A 19,263-nucleotide genomic window follows, 5' to 3' on the forward strand; every position below is an offset into this window, starting at 1 on the left:
TTCAGTCCTTTTCAAATTCTACTGTCATGCATCTATTAATGGCCCACCAGAAGTGAATTATTTAGTAAGCAGTGAGTTGTGGATGAGTTGCAGTGAGATACCTAACTTTTCTGCAATGTTGTGTCTCTCTGTGTGGATACTTCCCTTCATGCCCCCTTCCCCTAAAAAAAATCTGACTCCTAAATTTTAATTTTTTTCTGAGTGAAACTGCAAAATAGTTTAAAGCTGCAGTATAATGGTAAGAATACAACAATCATACGTAACAATTACCTATTATTTCTATAAAGTAGTATAAATGTGTGTGCCTCTTATACCCATTCCTGATCAGAAAAATCTACTTAGATTAGTGCATGCATGCGCTTACATATCTATGCTTTCTCCTAGGCTTGGAAATTGCTTATCATCTGGCACCATAGTTATACTATCCACAAAGCAAACTAGATTGTTGCTTTCAACCCATTTCAGTTTGGGTGGTTCCTCGAATGGGTCGCAGAAACCAACACACCTGCAGATATTTAACATATCACTTATATATTTTGAGTTCCATGTAAGGCCTTGGCTCAAAAATGAAATTCTAAAAAAAAAAAAGCAGTCATAGTTTCACAATTTTTTTAGCATAAAAAAATCCTACTCAGAAATAAGCGTGTTATTCTCAAACTCAAGTACAAATTCAGTTTTGTTACATAAAAATAAATCATGTGCAGCATCATTGATATTGATAACAATATAGACAAAATTAGTTTTCTGGAAAAAATTTTATTGTCAACAAACCTTAGAAATGCACCTCAATTAGTGCACAGAAGTTCCATGAGTTCCATGAAGGATGTACTTAATGCAAGAGATCACATACATAAAGAATAATATACTCAAGTGCAAGTTCGTATGGGCTGGTGATAACGACTTAATGTGCCTCTGGAATGTCTGGAGGATAAGTCCAGCTCGGTTCATGTTCAATCATGGGGTGGGTCTGGCTCAGATCTTAATCAACTGATGTCCTGCTATGACTGCTGGCCACCTCTCATATTCCGACAATTGTCAGTTCTGATTTGTTTGGTCCAGTTTTGCAGAAGCCTAGCTGGACTTGCTACAGGAACTGATCAAATGCATGAGCTGATAAATGCATATAAAACCTAAATGTACTTATCATGATATATACTACAGCCTGACCTGATCATGCCCAAGGGCAACATACGTCTCCAAAGACAAAGCTTGAAATGTTACAACAAGGAAACGGGCAGTCTGACCCTTATCTTGTGCTTTTCACATGCCTTGTGACTCATAATGAGCAGTATATGAAGTGAAACGACTGTTCAAAACAGCAGCATGAATGAACTGGACTGATTATAGTAGCGCAGGGGACATTACAATTATGCAAATGTCCATGGAAATCCATTTTAAATATATAGATTTAATACATCAAGTTTTCTGTAATCTGAATTTATATATATATATATATATATATATATATATATATATATATGAGCTCTGTTATTTATAGCCTGTAATCTACTTAAAATGTACCATGCAATTTAATTGTAAATATATTGCCAAGCTTCGGTCGCAGTTAATACAAAAGAGCCTATGGGCAACACAAAAAATGGGTTATACTATTAAATCTGTTTAATAGAGTTCACTTGATATTGAGTAGAAATTGACAGACTACAGTAGATGGGCCTAATTGTTGTTATCTGCCATCAAATTCTATGTTTCTGCGTTTAGAAATGTTTACAAACGGTTCTCTTTAAAAGAACTGTGTTATTTATACAAGGCACATACTTCATTAAGTTAAATGATATTCTGATTTACTTCAAGCAAACGTAATACCATAAAAAATGCATTAAGTCGACTTTGTTTTGAGACAAATACAGCATAGAAAGAAATGAAGTGGTTATTGTACTCCCCAAAAACATCCCTCGGTCACATTCACCAAAGCTCTGCTTAAGTTAATACGAGGTACTCGGAATAATGGGTATGTATTCACGCTTTCCCTTTTACAGCTATTAAGACTGTATAAAGCAGCATTTGATGTTTTCTTCCAATTTCACTTCCGATACTGAGTTGCAACTAGTGGTTAGAAATAGGCAATCATATCAAAGGGAGAGTTTGTTAAAATATCCACCACCATTCGAAGTTGCATAAATTGGAGACTTGAGGGCAGAGGTCGGTGACCAAAATTAGACTACTTATGGCAGGAGTTTCCTTTTCCTCCTCTGACATCCTTACTTTCTAGCGTTCATAATGTTTGGCTGATCACAAGCTACTAAAGCCCCAGCAGACCCAAAATGTGTATAGAAACAAGAAAATGAAATACTTAATTTAGCTACAGAAACAGAGTAGGTCACAAAGTCATATAAAAAGCTTTAGTAATGCCTTGTCCTCTAGGCACAGGTGTAACCTCTCAACCCCTGAATCTATAGTGTTTGCCTTTGAAAATGTTGGACGGTACTGTATGCATAGATGCTAGTACAGCATTTAAAAGGTTTAGCAAAAAAAGGGAGATCTCTGGTTTCCTCTACTGGCCCATTTACACTATGGACGCTCAGTTCATGACATTGTATCACAGAGCTCAGCAGTAAGGACATGGGCCGGGAAGGTGAGCCACAGGGGCAGCTGTGGGTGCCAATCTGTGCCAAACCTAGAACAGCCTTCAAGGTAAAAAATCACTGGTAGAATGTTGCTGATATTGGTGGAAGGTGGTGATGTCTTTCAGCCCCTAAATACCTAGTTCAGGCTAATATGCTTCTGCATGAAATACATACTGGCAATATACAAATGATTTCTGATTTAGAAGGTTTAAATAGTTTAAACCAGGAATTAAAGGGTTAAAGTGTTTATAGAAACTCTTTGCTGAGTAAAGTCTCACTGACAGGTCCTCATCTGTGGGCCAGAGACACGTAGCCATTCTTTTCACCCATAGGACCACTGTGCCAAGTCATTTTACTAAGCAAATCCAGAGACAGCTGAACCTTCCCATAGTGTGCGCTCATTCACCCATGAGGGCATCTTTTGTATGGATATATTATCTCTGTCAGGCATTTTTTATTCATCTGTGTTATTCTTGTGAACACTGATTGTGCTCTTTTTTTGAATATAGTTTGCTGAATAACCATAGTTAAATATTTTCCCACCATATTGTTCAGCCGACTGTATCTGTCTCACAAAATGTCATTATGACATTTGTTGGTTCATGATATAAAAATATAGTATTCTGGTAAAATAAGGTCTGACTGACATGATTGGATGTGAGTTTAAAGATGTTGGCCCCTGATAAACCATTATTTTGGAGCTTTTAGTCGGTTATAGCTAGGAAATCAAGGTCTACTGAGTAGTCCTCATTCCTCGCAAGTTGCATAGTTTGTATTATGGAATATGCTATGATAACCTTTGAAGACAGGTAACTTTTAATAAAAAGCCTGAAGCCTCGCTTGCAGAGCTATGCATAAATAAAGCCTGACCCAAGAGAGGATCTTAAGGAGGCATAGGAGTGTCACAGGTAGAAATTACCTGAACAGTAACACTGGGTGCAATTTATAACTTATAGGGACACTCCAGTCATCTAATGCACTTTAATGCATATGATAGCTGAAAGGTCCCTTTAAATTGTTATGGTGTCCCCCTTCATGGGAGAGAACCCCTCCATATGCATTTGCCCCTTTTTGCCACCCCCAGTTATTTTTCTTGCATGAGATCTGTTTGGCCAAACACATATCCTCATATGTGATATACCGACTGCCAGTCACGACCCTTGTGCGTAAGTGATTTCGGTTGGAGCACTTTTCTGCCACAATCAGTGACATGAAACCTCAGACCACTGAGAAGGAGGGAAGCGGTAGCTTCTTTATAAGGTAAGTATTATCATTATTTTTTTAATGATATGCTTATGAAAGTAGCAATTGTTCCACACATTAGATATTCACTGCAGGTTTTTACTAAAAAGAAGAAATTATAGTTTTACCCGACTGGCTGCCCAGCTCGGTTCTTATAGTTTATGGACCTCTTGGATGTTCTTTACATGCAGGTTTACTATCACTGTCTGATTTAGGTTCTTACACGGACTACATAAAATATTCTTTAAAGTAGGATTTTAAACACATCCTTTTATGAGCTATTAATGTTATAAATGTAACGTGGTTATTGAATTATTTTTGGGACGTTTTTGGCCATTTATAGTATTACATTTCTATATTCATTCATAAAAAGGTATATATATTCAGTAAAGTACGTCCAGTGAGACAGTGGCTTTTAATACAGTTTATAGTTGTGGCTATGCCTTCTTTTTATATCCCTTTTTATGTCAATTACATTGTCTATAATAAGGATCATATCATTATTTGGGTGTATTGTGGTCCAGTGGATTTACTAATTTTAAAAATGTTGTTTCCTGCTGAGTGAAGGTAGCGTGCCAGAAAGTCACAAATTGTCTATCATGGGGTTTCAGAAATTCCATATAGGCGAGGAAGTACCACTCCCAAGAAGACATGGCCTGTAATAAAGAAATGTTTTAGAGGTTTATTTTAATATTAAGAAGTATTCCAGTACATATTTAATATCATTTAATAATATATTATATGCAGTAGCACAATGATGCTGTAGTTGTATTAATAGTTCACTATTGCAACTGCAGAATAACTCAACTGCAGCCCCCGACATGAACTAAATATCTATCATGTGAACTTAAAATGCTTTTCCTGTTTTGTTTGCATTAAAATTCTTCCTATGGTTTTCCTAAATCTTGTCACAAACATTCCTGTACAAGGAATCATATTTTTCAACCTGAACTTATGTAAATATGTTTTTTTATATTTTATTTTTTATTATATTTCTATGTTTAATACTCTGTTGTTGGGAAAAAAATAGCCCTATTGTTAGACTGCCCCAGCATCGCATTAAATGTTATTGATTGAAAAGTTATAGATTCTTGTCAATGGAGCACCACAGCAAAAATAGAGAATATGAAGGAAAATAATAAACAGCTTTTTCTTTTTTTTGTATCATTTCACAAACCTCTCTGGAATCCTCCCTGTATGATGTGATACAAATGTCCCGACTGATAAGTACCGTGTAACAAACTATTAAATGTAAACATTTTACATTTAATAATGCGTTATATGCTATTTACAGAATATAAATATACACACAGAGATCTAAAATGTAACCTGAAGTGGGGCATGTCAGCAGATATATAAATGAAATGGAAACTTAAAATTTGGACTGAACAATTGTTGAGGTTTGTCAGTATTTTAATGCAGAAATCTCGCTGAAGTTTCAGTTTTTAAAAAAAAAAAGGATTATCTGTAATTAATGCAGTGTGGCCTCCTTTCTAGTATTCAACAGAATGAGTAGATTAATGAGGGTCCCTGAAAAGGTCCATTATTCCCAATTGTCTCAATTATGCAAATAAAGTTTGAAATTTTTTGAGCAGGGGGAGTAGAGTTTCGGATTAAAAATTGCAGAATTCCTTCTGCAAAACAGGCATTTTTCCAGTTATATGGTCACACAGAAGGTTTAACAAATTGGAGATTTGGGTATTATCAAAGTAGATTTGTTGTGCCTTGTTCCACCATGGGATGAAAATACCCTCTGGGCATGTAGATGGGTCATGGGACTGTTAAAGGATTACCTTCAAAGGCAGTCATGAGATTTGCTTGAACAAAGAGTCTGCTCACATGCTTATCATATGAGATTCTCTTCTTAAAGTGGTGGCACTCCATCTCCTCAGGGATTCTCATCAACATCTAGCAGGACACCAAGGAGGCAAGACACAGCAGAGTAACTCAACCAACTTTCACTGCAGGCTTGTAAGCTCCAAGAAAGGCTTCAGGTAGGCTTATGCACCCTCATCTTTAGAAAGACACCATCTCAGGCAATAATCGTCTTGATTAAAGTCAGTGGATTTTATTACAGGAAACCTTAATGTGCCTTGGATAGTGCGGATGAAATTTGTGTATATTGCGGCTGAACATGCGTGTATGTGTTTTTCCAATTTAACAGTTATAGGTTAAAGTAGAATATCTTCTCAAAGGTGAAGTTTAAAAGATTAACTAAGACAATTTGAATTTTATTAATGTTATTCTGTTAGAATATTTGGCCCATTATTTCTGAGGTGCTAAATATAGTTGCTCTAGTATAAGCAAAACCTTTGTAGTGCATAGTCACTTATACCAGTTTTAACCAAACAAGGAACAAAACCCCCTCGCAAAAGATAATTATGCTTTCAACATAAGGAACTATACCGTCCTTATAAAAAAATAATATATATTTTTTATCAAAAGTATCTGCAGTATTTATCATTTATGTCAACTATTTATATGGTGTAAACGTATAGGTACAGTTTTGGACCTGAAAATTTGGTTCCAAGTTGAAATTTACAAGAAGCAACTTTTTTTCCCTGTGAATCTGTCGGATTAATTTTAAATAATTTTACTTGATCACTATAATCCATTGACTTCTGTCAGTATTATACCTGCATGTACAATTATATATATGGCTTGTGGATCACTGAAAGTATGTTGATGCACTTGGGGGCCATGTACAAAGAGTAATGTTGGTAACAAAGGCATAAAATGGTGCAAACACCATGGTAACTGCTGCTTCGTTTTTATTACAAAATTGCTCCTTATGTAAGCCCTCATTACGATCAAGTGTAAAACAGATTTCATAAATTATATTTATTCATAGCATACATGCAGCTGACTGCCATTTCTTTTCTATGAATAGAAGAATGTTAAGAATGTTAATATTCAGATGTCTTAGACACATAGCATAACTTTCATAACCTTGCATATAGAGAGTTTGTGTCATGCTACACTTGTGACTTTCTTTTGAAACATTGATTTACTATATAGACCAATGATATGGCATCTGCAGCCGCAAGTCTGCTCTATCCTGTGGGACACTGAGAACCTGCCCATTCAACCCTGGTCACGGGTAAAAACTCATACAGTAGCATGCAGATATCACAAAACTTTTCAGTAAAAAACTAGTAAGAATCATTTTCATTGAGACTGCAGGAAATATGCTTCTGGTTTTTATTATCAACTTACCCAACTTACAAAATCAATAGGTAGTGAGGATACCTAAACTGTTGTTAACCCTAGCTGGTCCTCCAGGCGCTTACACAAAACAACTATGGCTCCAAAGGCCACTTAATAAGTTAAAAAATATGGAAAGTTCCACCAAAGTCAACAAGATGTCTTGGTTACTCTAAAATTCCATAAACAAAGCAGTGATTTTACTGATTTTGAGCTGTTATGTTTAGGTGTAAGTAGGGTTACCATAGGATTTATTAGTTTTGCTGTGGGTAAACCTATAGTATTTTGCTCCTTGATTTCAAGTTAAAGGCTGTGGGTCTGCACTTATGGGAAGTTGTAAGGTCATGTTTTGAAGTGTTGTTCCAGTGATTCATCTTAGAATGTTGTTATCCATGGACACCAGTATTTATAAAAATGGTTATTGAAATCATTGGCACATATGGAATGTAGTAAAATTCCCATCTCAAAGCGTTTTAAAGCCTACTTCTCTCAAGGCCAAATGCTTCCATTGGCTTCCAGGAAATGTGGACTTTGATGGCAGTTTAGAACCATTTGGCCCATGTAGTCTGGCCATTTTTTCACGCTATAAAGACACAAACCCCAATCAGTGCTTGGTCCGTAATCAGTATTGCTCCTTTCGAGGGCTAGTCCAGGCACATGTATGTCTCTATATAAGATACATATAAGGCTGAATATTTATAACAGAACTTTGTAGATTTAGTAAAATCTTTGTAAGCGACTCGCTGATAATATCTATGTTTCTCTTTGCTGGCCCATAGCCTGAATTCTGATGTTAATCTGTTTCTTCAATTTAGTGGTTGCCAAAAATGTTCTGGTTTTTGTTTTTCTAATTCATTAGGCAAATTTGGGGCTGGTATAGTTTGGGAAGCCCAAATTAAGTAATCCACTGTGATATAGCTCTTGTATAACATACAGAGAACAGAGATACGACACATGGAATATGGCCTTTTTTCAGTCAGCGCATGTCTGCTTAAGTATTTGTGCAGGATTATTTATCGAGCTCTGAGTAAGAAGATTAAACAGACAAGGACAGTGAAACTTCAAAGGCTGGCTGAATATATTCTGTGAGTTTTACCCTGATCTGTAATGCTTGTGTTTTTATTAACTCTAATAACCTCTAAGGGGGAAAGACAAAATGGCATTTTTATATAACAATTCATATATCATGGGTTAAGACAGCAGATATGCAAGGTCCAGCCGCAAATTCCTGAACAGATGGCTTCTCAGAGGTCTCCTATGAATACATGATAATAAAAATACTTTAGGTAGAGCAGAAACTTCCGTCATCTTCAATATCTATATCACATGAATTAGAAATTAGACTGTAATTAGGAAAATATGTATTGTTATATATATATATATATATATATATATATTACGCCATTATTTAATTATATAGGTTTTTTCATATTTGATGGAAATTGCCTAGTGTACCTCCAACTAAAATTGAAAAAGTGAAGGTAAAAATATAACAAAATTAAGGAATTCTCTAGTGATTACTGCACGATAAACAATTAAAAAACAAACAAAAAAAAACCTACCCCAAAAAAATAAAAAGAAATACATACAATAGTGTGAAATGCTTATGTCCAAGTCATCCTCTAGAGCTAGACAGATTAGAGTATAATATTAGTCATGCGCTGGCTCTTCATTGCAGTTGTGTTTGTGAATTGCACATATGTATAAAGCTAGTTATGCTACATGCACTCCGTATATAGACATAACAATCCTAGCAAAAAAACAAAAAACATGTTATGAAATTTCAGTGATGACATCACTATACCCTGTTCCTATAGCTTTGCATCATTGCAATAATTCTATCACTGTGCTTATTTATGCTACAAAATAGAATTTTAGGTTACATTATATTTTTGCAATTGTACTTTGGTCTTATGACTACTGCTTATGAGGTGCCAAAGATCCCAAAAATAATCATGACAAAATTCTGAAACATATATTTAGACTTTTAAAATTCAGTTTTAAAGTATTAAATATTCAAGAAATGTCTAAGATAGAATAAAATGCTACATAAATACTATGAAAAATGGGATATTGTAAACTTTAACTTAAAAATACTTTAATAGGATAGTTTTTCAGTTGCCTTTTTGTTTACTATGATACATAATTAGTCAGCCTCATAAGAAATGGCTTTGGAAAACTGAAAGTAAAATAAAACACGGACTAGGTTAAGCGACGCTGTTGATTATGCAACACTTTACAAGTTATGTTATCGCACAAAATAAAAAAACTGAGATAATAATACCACTCCAACCATGTTTTCTGGTGCCTGGTAAGGAAATGAAAGAGCCACTACCTGATGGCTTTAAAAAAGTGATTGCAGCTGATTACATCAGAAAACCAGGAACCGTTTAGTACAAACATGTCAAAGTGTAATTTCTCTGTGCAATTTCCCTTTTTTCGTTACCACAGTCAAAAGCAAATACAGCATATTGTTGTTGACAACCAAAACTGATTTTCTAAGGTAGCTGGATTGGGTTATAATTAAGCTTTGTGTTTAAATAGATTGTAAGCTCATAAGAGCACGATGGAATCTGCTGGTGCTCTATACATAAAATATAATGGGATGTTTAAGTTCTTTGCTTTCTCACTGTTGTTCTGTTAGCACAAGTGTGGCTGCACTCGAGAATCTCTAGTTGGATCGCAGTAAAATATTTTGATGTACTTAAATACGACCCGTGCCAGATTGTCTCTACAAGGACTGGGGTTGTCACCTTGGCGTGACTGCTAAAATCATTCATGGTAACAACAGCTTTAAGAGGTCACTTCCATTCACAAATTATTATTGATGTCCCTTTAGAGAAGTTATGTGAGGGTTATTCGTAGGGTTGCAAATTGATTAACGTTTCCATCTCAATGGGAGCTCAACTCGCAACCTTGCAAGTTGGCCGCTGCTCAAATTGAAAGCCACAAGTCAAACTCCCATCGACTGAAACAGGAGCTTGGGAGTTCAAATCACATGCATTGTTGTGCATTTGCTAAAAGCATGCAAAAGTACTGGATTTACTAATATGTCATCAACAAATCTAATTTTCTCACTTCCATAAAATGAATGTGTAAAAACAGACTCAGTTGCTCAGTTTGCAATGGCACATACCAAAAGGTCATGCATGTGTTACAGTACTATGGCCTAGAACAAATTTATATGAGGTTTATCATATTATCTTCATGACATTTTAAAGGTAAATTTGTGGACTAAATAAAACTCTAAAAATTTAACTTTTAGTTTGAGGATTCTTCTTTTTATAATTCTCTTTTGATGCCATAATAAATAGTCTATAGCAATTACAAACTGATCAGCACAAGGTTACATTACAGAATATATCATTGGACGTCCAATTGGATTACTACTGAGTGGCTTGATGGTTACACATTTCATTTTGTCTAATATTGAATTCACGTTTAAGTTGTTCTTGCTTTCTAGGGTCAAAAGGCTTGGATAGAAAAAACATTTTCCAAAAGAGAATGCATCTACGTAATTGCCAATAGCAAAGACAGCAACAGGTACCTGGCATTAAAGCAAACTATGTAATGTTATTATAATTGTGTATTCCAGAAGGCCCCTTTCAGTAGCGATACAGCTTCTAGAGTACGGAAACATATTCTTATAGCAGAACTTTAGAAAACGTTACCAAATAGTAACCATAGTTACTGTAGAAAATACAGCGGTGTGCCTTTAAGTCACAAAGCGCCAGGATATGATGTCATAAACTGGCATTCCTCTGTGAGGACTGAGAAGCAGCTGGGACACTCTGGGTCAGGTATAGGGAAACTCTTAATGTATATACTTTTCTATGTACAACAAGCCCCTCCCACACTGGCAAGCCCCACCCCCTCATAAAGTCACTCTGCCAGGAGAGGGAGAACTCTGTGCAGCATGCCTCAGTATGTTGTTATGTATGACCCCTACAGGAGGAAAGCGTTAAACCTCTAAGCCTACAAGGTCCTTTGGAGCACTTCAGTTTAAGTAGATCTTCTGTCTGTGCTTTTGGTTGGTCCCTCAAACTTATCTTTATCATATTTATACCGTATTGGCTTCTGTTACCTAGGACATTGAAAAATGAATGACATTCATGTAAGCAGTGATGGTAATACACTACACACGATATGCATTTTCTCAGCTACATGTGCATTGCCTGAGTTTTACAGCGCGCAGGCACATTTCTGAGCAGTCTTGAAAAATGGGACACTGCCGTTGGTAATGCCAACAAGTTAAGTTCAGTCAATAACAAACAGGTGTTGGGTGCTATGTTTTTATGTTTAATAAATTATATTAATGCAGATTACATGCTGCAGTAAAGGATTGTCACAGTGTATATAATCCAGTGTTTATAATGGATGCATTGTTCTTGTAATAGAATACAATATAAAGACTGTGTTATAATTGTAGGTGTTATTGTGGTCAGCTCATTAGTCAGCATGTCCCGCTTCCGCAAAATGCTACAGCTAACAAAAATGGGGAAGGAAGCAAGCAGGTGGAAGCTGTGCCTGAGAAATGGTCAATTAGTAAGCACACCCAGCTAAACCCTACTGATGCTTTTGGTATTCTGGAGTTCCAAGGTGGAGGACATTCAAACAAGGCAATGGTAAGTCTTTCATGTGGCAAAAAAAGCTAAATATAAATTTACAGGGTGCAAATACCAAATTGTATTCGAGGCTGGATTCCTTCAGTGGTCTTACCACAGCACAATCAAGTAAGAAGTATGGCATCTTTGTGTCCACTGTAACATGTAGGAGGATCTCCATACCATAGCTCTCTTTTCACTTGGTTGCAGAATGCATTAGTAGACAATGAGGACTGTGGTGTCATCAACATTGTGCTTGGGGTCAGAGGCAGGCAAAAAATGTTTTGTGATGGGCATTGGACTAAAAGCTTCATAAGTAGCCTGGACTTTAACAAGCATGATAGCACAAATGAACAGATCTACTTATTGAAACTGTAAAACTAATTTTAAGTATATATATATATATATATATATATATATATAATTATGTTCGATGTTCAGATACCATCTATTATCAACCAAACCAAAAAGTATATTAATTTGGCAGACAATTGTGTTTTGTAGAAAACAAATACGCTAAGTAAGTAATGCTTTCTGCTATAGTCCCCACTTTTAAGCTAAAGTCTTTTCAAAATAAACACTGACTAAAGCGCAAACTATAGGTTTTCAGATGTATTTAAAGGTGCTTAAAGTTTGCAGATGAAAGGTACACTTCAAATTTTGATTAATCTACAATTTCATAAAATGATCGTCTTTGATATAGGCAGTGCTATATAATGTATTTACCAGGTATGGTTAAAATATTATTTTTCAGTACATCCGTGTATCATATGACACAAAGCCTGATGCTTTGCTACACCTCATGGTGAAAGAATGGCAGCTAGAACTTCCGAAACTACTAATATCTGTGCACGGAGGACTCCAGAATTTTGAAATGCAGCCTAAGCTGAAACAAGTATTTGGGAAAGGGTTAATCAAGGCTGCCATGACCACCGGAGCCTGGATATTCACCGGGGGTGTCAGTACAGGTATGAACACTGTTCGGGAGGTAAACCCTTTTTATTTTTTAAACGTTCTAAGCCACCAGAAAGAAGAAAAATCATGGTTACCCTTAGACAGTATAGAAAATATGACCTGGTGAGTTTGTTTTCATATCTAAAGAGTATTTAAGTGTTAAACAATGTACACTGGGATCTAGAATAACTACTGTAAATGTACTGGTTACACCGGTCTCTGCTTTTTCCTGTTTCACTAATTTTCTATCTAGAGCACACTATGTATACTGCATTGAGGTAACTAACCTATTGTCCAAGTCCCATTGTCCAGGCCATGGATACTCAAAGCACTTTCTGCTACTGGGCATTTATGGGTGGAAGTTAGATAGGAGATCTAGGTGTGGTAATGTTTTATGCCCACGTGGAGTCTTGGGCTACATCTTCATGAAATTATATATAGGCTAACACCTCTTATGTGTTGGATCTTACAACAATGAAAAAAAAATGTTATATTGACATTTTACATGGATCATAGGACATTTATGCAACATTTTTGGTGGGTGGGATATAATGAGACCTATGAACCAAACTTTGTGATCCAGTCTTCACTTAATAAACCATTCAGCCATAAGTTGTCCAAAGACTTTTGTAGTTAGCTGTCCAGATATTTTTTGCCAAATATGTACCACTTCAAAGTAATCAACCAAACAAGTTGCGCTTCATAGTTATATCATTTTTGGTTTCGCAGGTGTAATTCGCCATGTTGGAGATGCCTTGAAAGATCATTCTTCCAAGTCCAGAGGACGCATATGTGCCATAGGGATTGCACCATGGGGTATTGTAGAAAACAAAGAAGACCTTATTGGAAGAGATGTAAGACACTTTGCAGCATTGGGCTGTGGAATCCAATTTAAAGTGTCCAAATTGTCCAAGAGAAAAGGTTGCATGCGCCATTCAATGTGGTTGAAATCCCTAAACTGTATATTGATAAAAATATGGCTTATCTGTGCATGTGATATTTGGTGTAAAGATTATATTTAACTATTTTGCTAGAGGGCTATTAACTTCAATAGACAAAGGCTTTGTGATTCAGATAGACTCAACATAAAATCAGCTTATCTACTGTCCTCTAATGTTCTGAAAGCCCTGAAGAGTAAAACACTCTGGTGCCAGGATGCAGAATTTTCTATTTACCCAGTGTTTTTATGCCATATCAGTGTAATATGTGAATGTTCCAACATTACATAAACTGAATGTATTTTATATAATTTTCTTTGTTATAATAGGTAACAAAACCTTATCAGACAATGTCAAATCCCCTGAGCAAACTCTCTGTGCTGAACAACACTCACACACACTTCATCCTGGCTGATAATGGTACATATGGTAAATATGGAGCAGAAGTTAAATTACGCCGCCAGCTAGAAAAACACATCTCTTTACAGAAAATCAATACACGTGAGTATCTTTTGATCTGGTCTGATTTCCTCTAAAAAATAATATATCTAATATATTGGAATACATATAATATTGGTGATTCATCAGGATTGTCACGACCTTCAAACTGCTATAATTGAGGAAGCACCTTCAGTTCTTCCAACATGGTTCAACAATTGTACCTCTAAGTTGCAGTGTGCAAACTAATAGATACTGTGCATATATATATGTGCATCAAAACTGACACATAGGGCCCTACCAGTCACATGTTCTGGCCTTCAGTGGAAGGACTAGAGAAAGGGTGGTGGGACGATCAAGCTCCCCAGTGCACCCCTACTGAGTGGGCTGGTTACAAGAGAGATATCTCCCCAAACAGCCATCCTTAGCACATCCTGATCAGAATGCTGGCATATAATGTCATATCCTGGCACGCAGTACAATGGACGGCAGCCACAGAGGTAAAGTAGGTGCAGTGCCTGACATACACTGCAGGTCTCAACAACTATACGATTCTTGTTTCAAACAAAAAGAACTCCATGGCTTCTAACAAGAAATCTCTAGACCTCCCAACATTTCAAATGGCTGACAAGAGGTCCCCTTGTTTTAGGGAGTTTAACTGGGACCTTTGGTTTTAACTTTAGGGCAAGAAGAACCTAGTTGCTATTTGCACAAATACATTTTATGTGCCCTTTGATACCAATAAATATGCCAGAAAAATCAGAGGTACTACAATAACAGGATAGCAGGGTCTTTGATGTGCAACTGCGTTTCAAGATTGAGAAGCATGGGTCTGCACTTCTTTTGATCACACTAATTCTTTGGCTATAAACTCTTTTACAATGTATCATCTTGGTATTTATATAGCACTGCTGCTTATCGTAAAATGAAAAAATGTAGGAGGCTTTACATAATAATGATGATGATGACTTTGGTATGGGCGCACAAGATGTTTAGGCCCAAGGCATAAGTGGATGAGAAGAAAGGGAAACATTAGGGAATTTAAAAAGACAAATATTTGTGAACAGACAGAATATCACTTTAAATTTAACAAGCCTGTAGATTTTTTTTAGAAGCAGAGTTAATGCTAGCTCTTTCTCTAACATAAATAATAGATTCAGACATACAAAATCAAGCAAACTCTATTGTACATGTTATTGTCAAATTGTTCATTGCCAATTAAAATTTTATTGTTAATTTTACTCTGCCCTATTGATGTATCTATAAATGTAATAGCGTAGAGATCATTGTGGTATACCTTAGCACAGTAATGATGAGTTATAATATATTGGTTCCCTAGGGCCTGTAAAAGCAGCTCATGATGACTGACATGAATACATGATGGACAATGATGATGTGGCAGATGGGTTTCCCTTTGTCATCCTATGCCTGGTATTAATGGCAAGGCAGGGACAGCAAAGGGATGCTCAGTTGTCATCTCTTGCAAACTTGACCAGCTGGACTACGTTGAAATTAACTGTTTGCATTTTTGCGTGAACAAAATAATAATAATAATAATAATAATTAGCCTGGTTGTGGTTTGCCCACTGGTTGGCAAATTACTTTAGCCTGCTTGTAGTATTCACAAACCCACTAGAAAAGAAAATACAATAACAAGGCAAATGTCTGTGTTTATGTCACAGGGCTAGGGCAAGGTGTGCCAGTGGTGGCACTTATTGTGGAAGGTGGCCCCAATGTAATCTCCATAGTCTTAGAATGCTTACGGGAAGAACCACCCATCCCTGTAGTCGTGTGTGATGGAAGTGGGAGAGCCTCTGACATCCTATCGTTTGCGCACAAGTACTCAGAGGAAGCAGGGTAAGGTGATAAATGCATATTTTCACATGTAATGTGTGTTTTGTAATAATTCTAAATAGTTATCTGATTAAATGGGAAGATAGTGCTGTTGCTCTGGTTATCTTCACTGTGTGTTTTTTAGGATAATCAGCGAATCACTTCGTGATCAGCTTCTTGTTACCATCCAGAAAACATTTAACTACAGCCGGAACCAGGCTCACCAACTTTTCATTGTTCTTATGGAATGTATGAAGAAAAAAGAGCTGGTAAGATTCTGTCTCTCTGCTACACCCCTCTCTTCCTTAACCTTCACACAATGTGCGCTCCTCTGTCTCACTATTCTCTGTTAGAGTTTCTTTCTTACTTTCCATCTCATTCACACAGAAAGTGATGTTGAAGATAGGGCTTAATAATAGTACGTAATAGTATCTGCCTAAATCATAAGTACAGCACATATTCATTCTTATATGTAGGTATATTGTAAAGATATACTATTGATGCCAAATAAATTAAGGCTCTGTAAAGGTCACTGGTAAATGTATTCCCAGTAGTACAGACAGTTGCAATGTGGACGGACTTTGCTTACCTTTTCTACACATCTGCACATCGATGATTAATACAACTGTTTGTCACTGAATAAATGCCTTGAATTAAGTGCTACCGAGGTGTATAACACACATTTCTTGAAACTCAAACATGAATATTAATCATTCCAAATTAATTTTACATGTTTGGTATAGAATCTGCCATTTCTGGTGTACTTGATTTCTGACCATCACGTCATTTATATATACCTGGGAACTCCCCAAGGGGGGCCCATCAACGTAGATCTCCCTTTCCTTACAAAAGACAGGGAGAAGATGGGGCCACGATAAAGGAGACAGGGTATCCATACATAGGGGCAAACATGGGGCAAACCCCAATTAAACTTTTGAGGGGCTTGTGAGTGGGGAGAAGCTGGGTGGGAGTAGGAAGACGCTGGGCAGGGAATTAACATTAGTAGGCGCCATTCCCTGACACAAAATTGAAGACACTGTTTTAAAGCCACGGAGAAGTAGCATAAACCCTGGAGCTCTGGTCCATCCACCATTGAAGAGAATCTAGCCAGGCGTGACCCTTAATAATACATGGTAGTAGAAGTAGTAAGATGAGTGCCTTCATCTTACTGTAAGTAACTATTTGTAAATAAACACTAGTAGAAATGTGTTTCACTTTCCAAATTTATATATATATATATATATATATAAGTAAAGTTTAAATACACTTGGTGCATGTTGAAATTTTCAACATCTGGTAACTGTCTAAAAATGTGGTTTATTCCTACAATAAAGATATGTTATGTCCCTCATCAGTTTCGTGTCTTTGTGACTAGTTATTGTGCCATTTTTCATGTAGTCATTCCAACTTTGCCATATGTTTGATACAAAAATCACACAGAGGATTTAGGGAGAAATTGTTTGCTTTGATGAAAAATTGCAGACATATGCAAATGCATTTAAGTATTGACACAAGCTACCAGGAGAACTGCTGAACTGGAAAGACAGCAGATGCGTACGAAAGTGGTGCTGTGGTCCTGCTACAGAATAGGTGACATGGTTTGGAAGAATTAAAGTATGACAAACTATTTCAGCTCATGGCGTTGACAATACTCTTTTTAGCAACAAGTTAAAGTTTTACTTTGTTGAAAGGGATACCTGTAATAGATCTCCAGTGGTAAGTAGTAAAGGGAAAAAACATAAATACAATAAAGGAATTTAAGAAAGGATTGGATGAGCATAAAGCTACCCTAAATAATTACGGTAATAAGTAAAAGGTGATAAATGTTTTCTTATATGTAACCTTTATTCAAACAGATATTAAAAAGTGATTTAAATTGGCAGACTGCATAGGATAGTTTATTTGCAACAGTAGTTTTGTACCCATGGGGATGTAGACTAGCAATAGACAACTCTGGGAAATGTATAGAAAATGTTACTGTTTTAAAACAACATTTTATTTCCTTTTTTTTTTTTCTTTTCTTAAAAAAACATTTTATTTCTTAATGTTGTGCAACTGATGGCACCAACCAAGCTGCAATATGTTCTATTGGATTATGCCAGTCATGTCACCACCATCCCACACACATACACAATGCCTATGTGACTTCCCACATTAAATAATAAACACTGATCGTTGGATTTTAACCATAGCATAATAGAGAAATACCTGGGACCTCCGAGCCTCTTGATCAGTTTCTTCATTCTCTGAGCACGGGAGCTACATTTGGCCATGCCCACTCTCTGCTTACTTTCTGCCCACTTTCTTCAGCCAATATATGGGGTTAGCCCTGCCCTGAAAGTTCCCAGATATAGCAATCAGTTAATAGCCTAATTAAATGGAATTTGTAAGGACAAGAACATAGGACCGTATGCTTCTAACATCAAACATGTGGCATGCTGCTATTACTGAGAAAAATGAAAACACCTTGGCTTTAGAAGCTAAACAGATATTGACAAACAAAACAGTTTTCTTTAATGTAAAAAAATATTTTACTAAGGCCTCAGACAGTCCAATCTGAAAAGGAAACCAGCTCTGAGATATAGGTCTACATATATATATATATATATATATATATATATATATATATATATATATATATATATATATGGGTTATTTAAGTCAGGACAGCTTTGACCTGTCAAGTGCACTATATGGCCACATGACCATCACACTTATGTGAGCTTGTTAAACATAACAGTCCAAAACCACGAGTATTTAATATGGGCTTGCAAGTGGCCTGCATAGAGCCCTGGCCTTGTGCCTATAACAACCTCAACTCTTCTGGATAGGCTTTACACAGGATTTTGGAGGATTCTGCAGGAATTTGTGTCCATTCATCCAGTAGAGCATTTGTGAGGTCAGGCACTGGTATTAGCGAGCCTGGCTTGCAATCTCTGTTCCGGTTCATCCCAAAGGTGTTCAGTGAAGTTAACTGTAACATTAACATCACCCTACATTGGAACTAAGAATCAAACCCTGGAAAACAGCCCCAGACCATAATCCCCCTTCCACCAAACTTTACAGTAGGCACAATGGCGTTTTGCATATTGATCTTCGGCTTGTGTGCAGCTGCTCAGCCATGGAAACTCATTTCCAGAAGCATTTTGGAACTCTGTATTCAGTGATGCTACAGAGACCGGGCACATTTTACACACTTCAGCACTAGGCAGCCTGTTCTGTGAGTGTGCATGTTCTCATGCTTTGTGGCTGAGGAGTTGTTACTCCTAGATAGTTATACTTCACACCTGAAATGCTGGGGGTATGGCAATCATACCCTTGATATACGGTATACTAAATGTTAGTTGATTTCTCTAAGTGGTTTGAACCTGAAAAATCTTTGAAAAGGCAAGAAGCCCAACATAAAAAAACAGCGGACAGCAATGCTTGTACACAGGAGGCACACTGCGTGGTGCCAGCCTATCT

The 19,263-nt window shown here is 36.6% G+C and overlaps 1 protein-coding gene across 1 annotated transcript in view; it reads left to right on the top strand.

Moving 5' to 3' along the window:
- Positions 1-19,263, top strand: part of LOC149297755 (transient receptor potential cation channel subfamily M member 1-like) — a 52,229-nt gene that overhangs the window by 9,377 nt on the left and 23,589 nt on the right. The window contains exons 2-8 of the mRNA XM_089488341.1: positions 10,495-10,574; positions 11,461-11,656; positions 12,390-12,603; positions 13,319-13,443; positions 13,857-14,028; positions 15,648-15,822; positions 15,944-16,067. Coding sequence (XP_089344467.1) covers positions 10,495-10,574; positions 11,461-11,656; positions 12,390-12,603; positions 13,319-13,443; positions 13,857-14,028; positions 15,648-15,822; positions 15,944-16,067 — 1,086 coding nt within the window. The remainder of the gene's footprint in view (positions 1-10,494; positions 10,575-11,460; positions 11,657-12,389; positions 12,604-13,318; positions 13,444-13,856; positions 14,029-15,647; positions 15,823-15,943; positions 16,068-19,263) is intronic.

The sequence above is a fragment of the Sceloporus occidentalis genome, unplaced genomic scaffold, assembly GCF_023333645.1.
Source record: "Sceloporus occidentalis isolate IW3139 unplaced genomic scaffold, rSceOcc1.0.p SCAF_37, whole genome shotgun sequence".
Taxonomy (NCBI): Eukaryota; Metazoa; Chordata; class Lepidosauria; order Squamata; family Phrynosomatidae; genus Sceloporus; species Sceloporus occidentalis.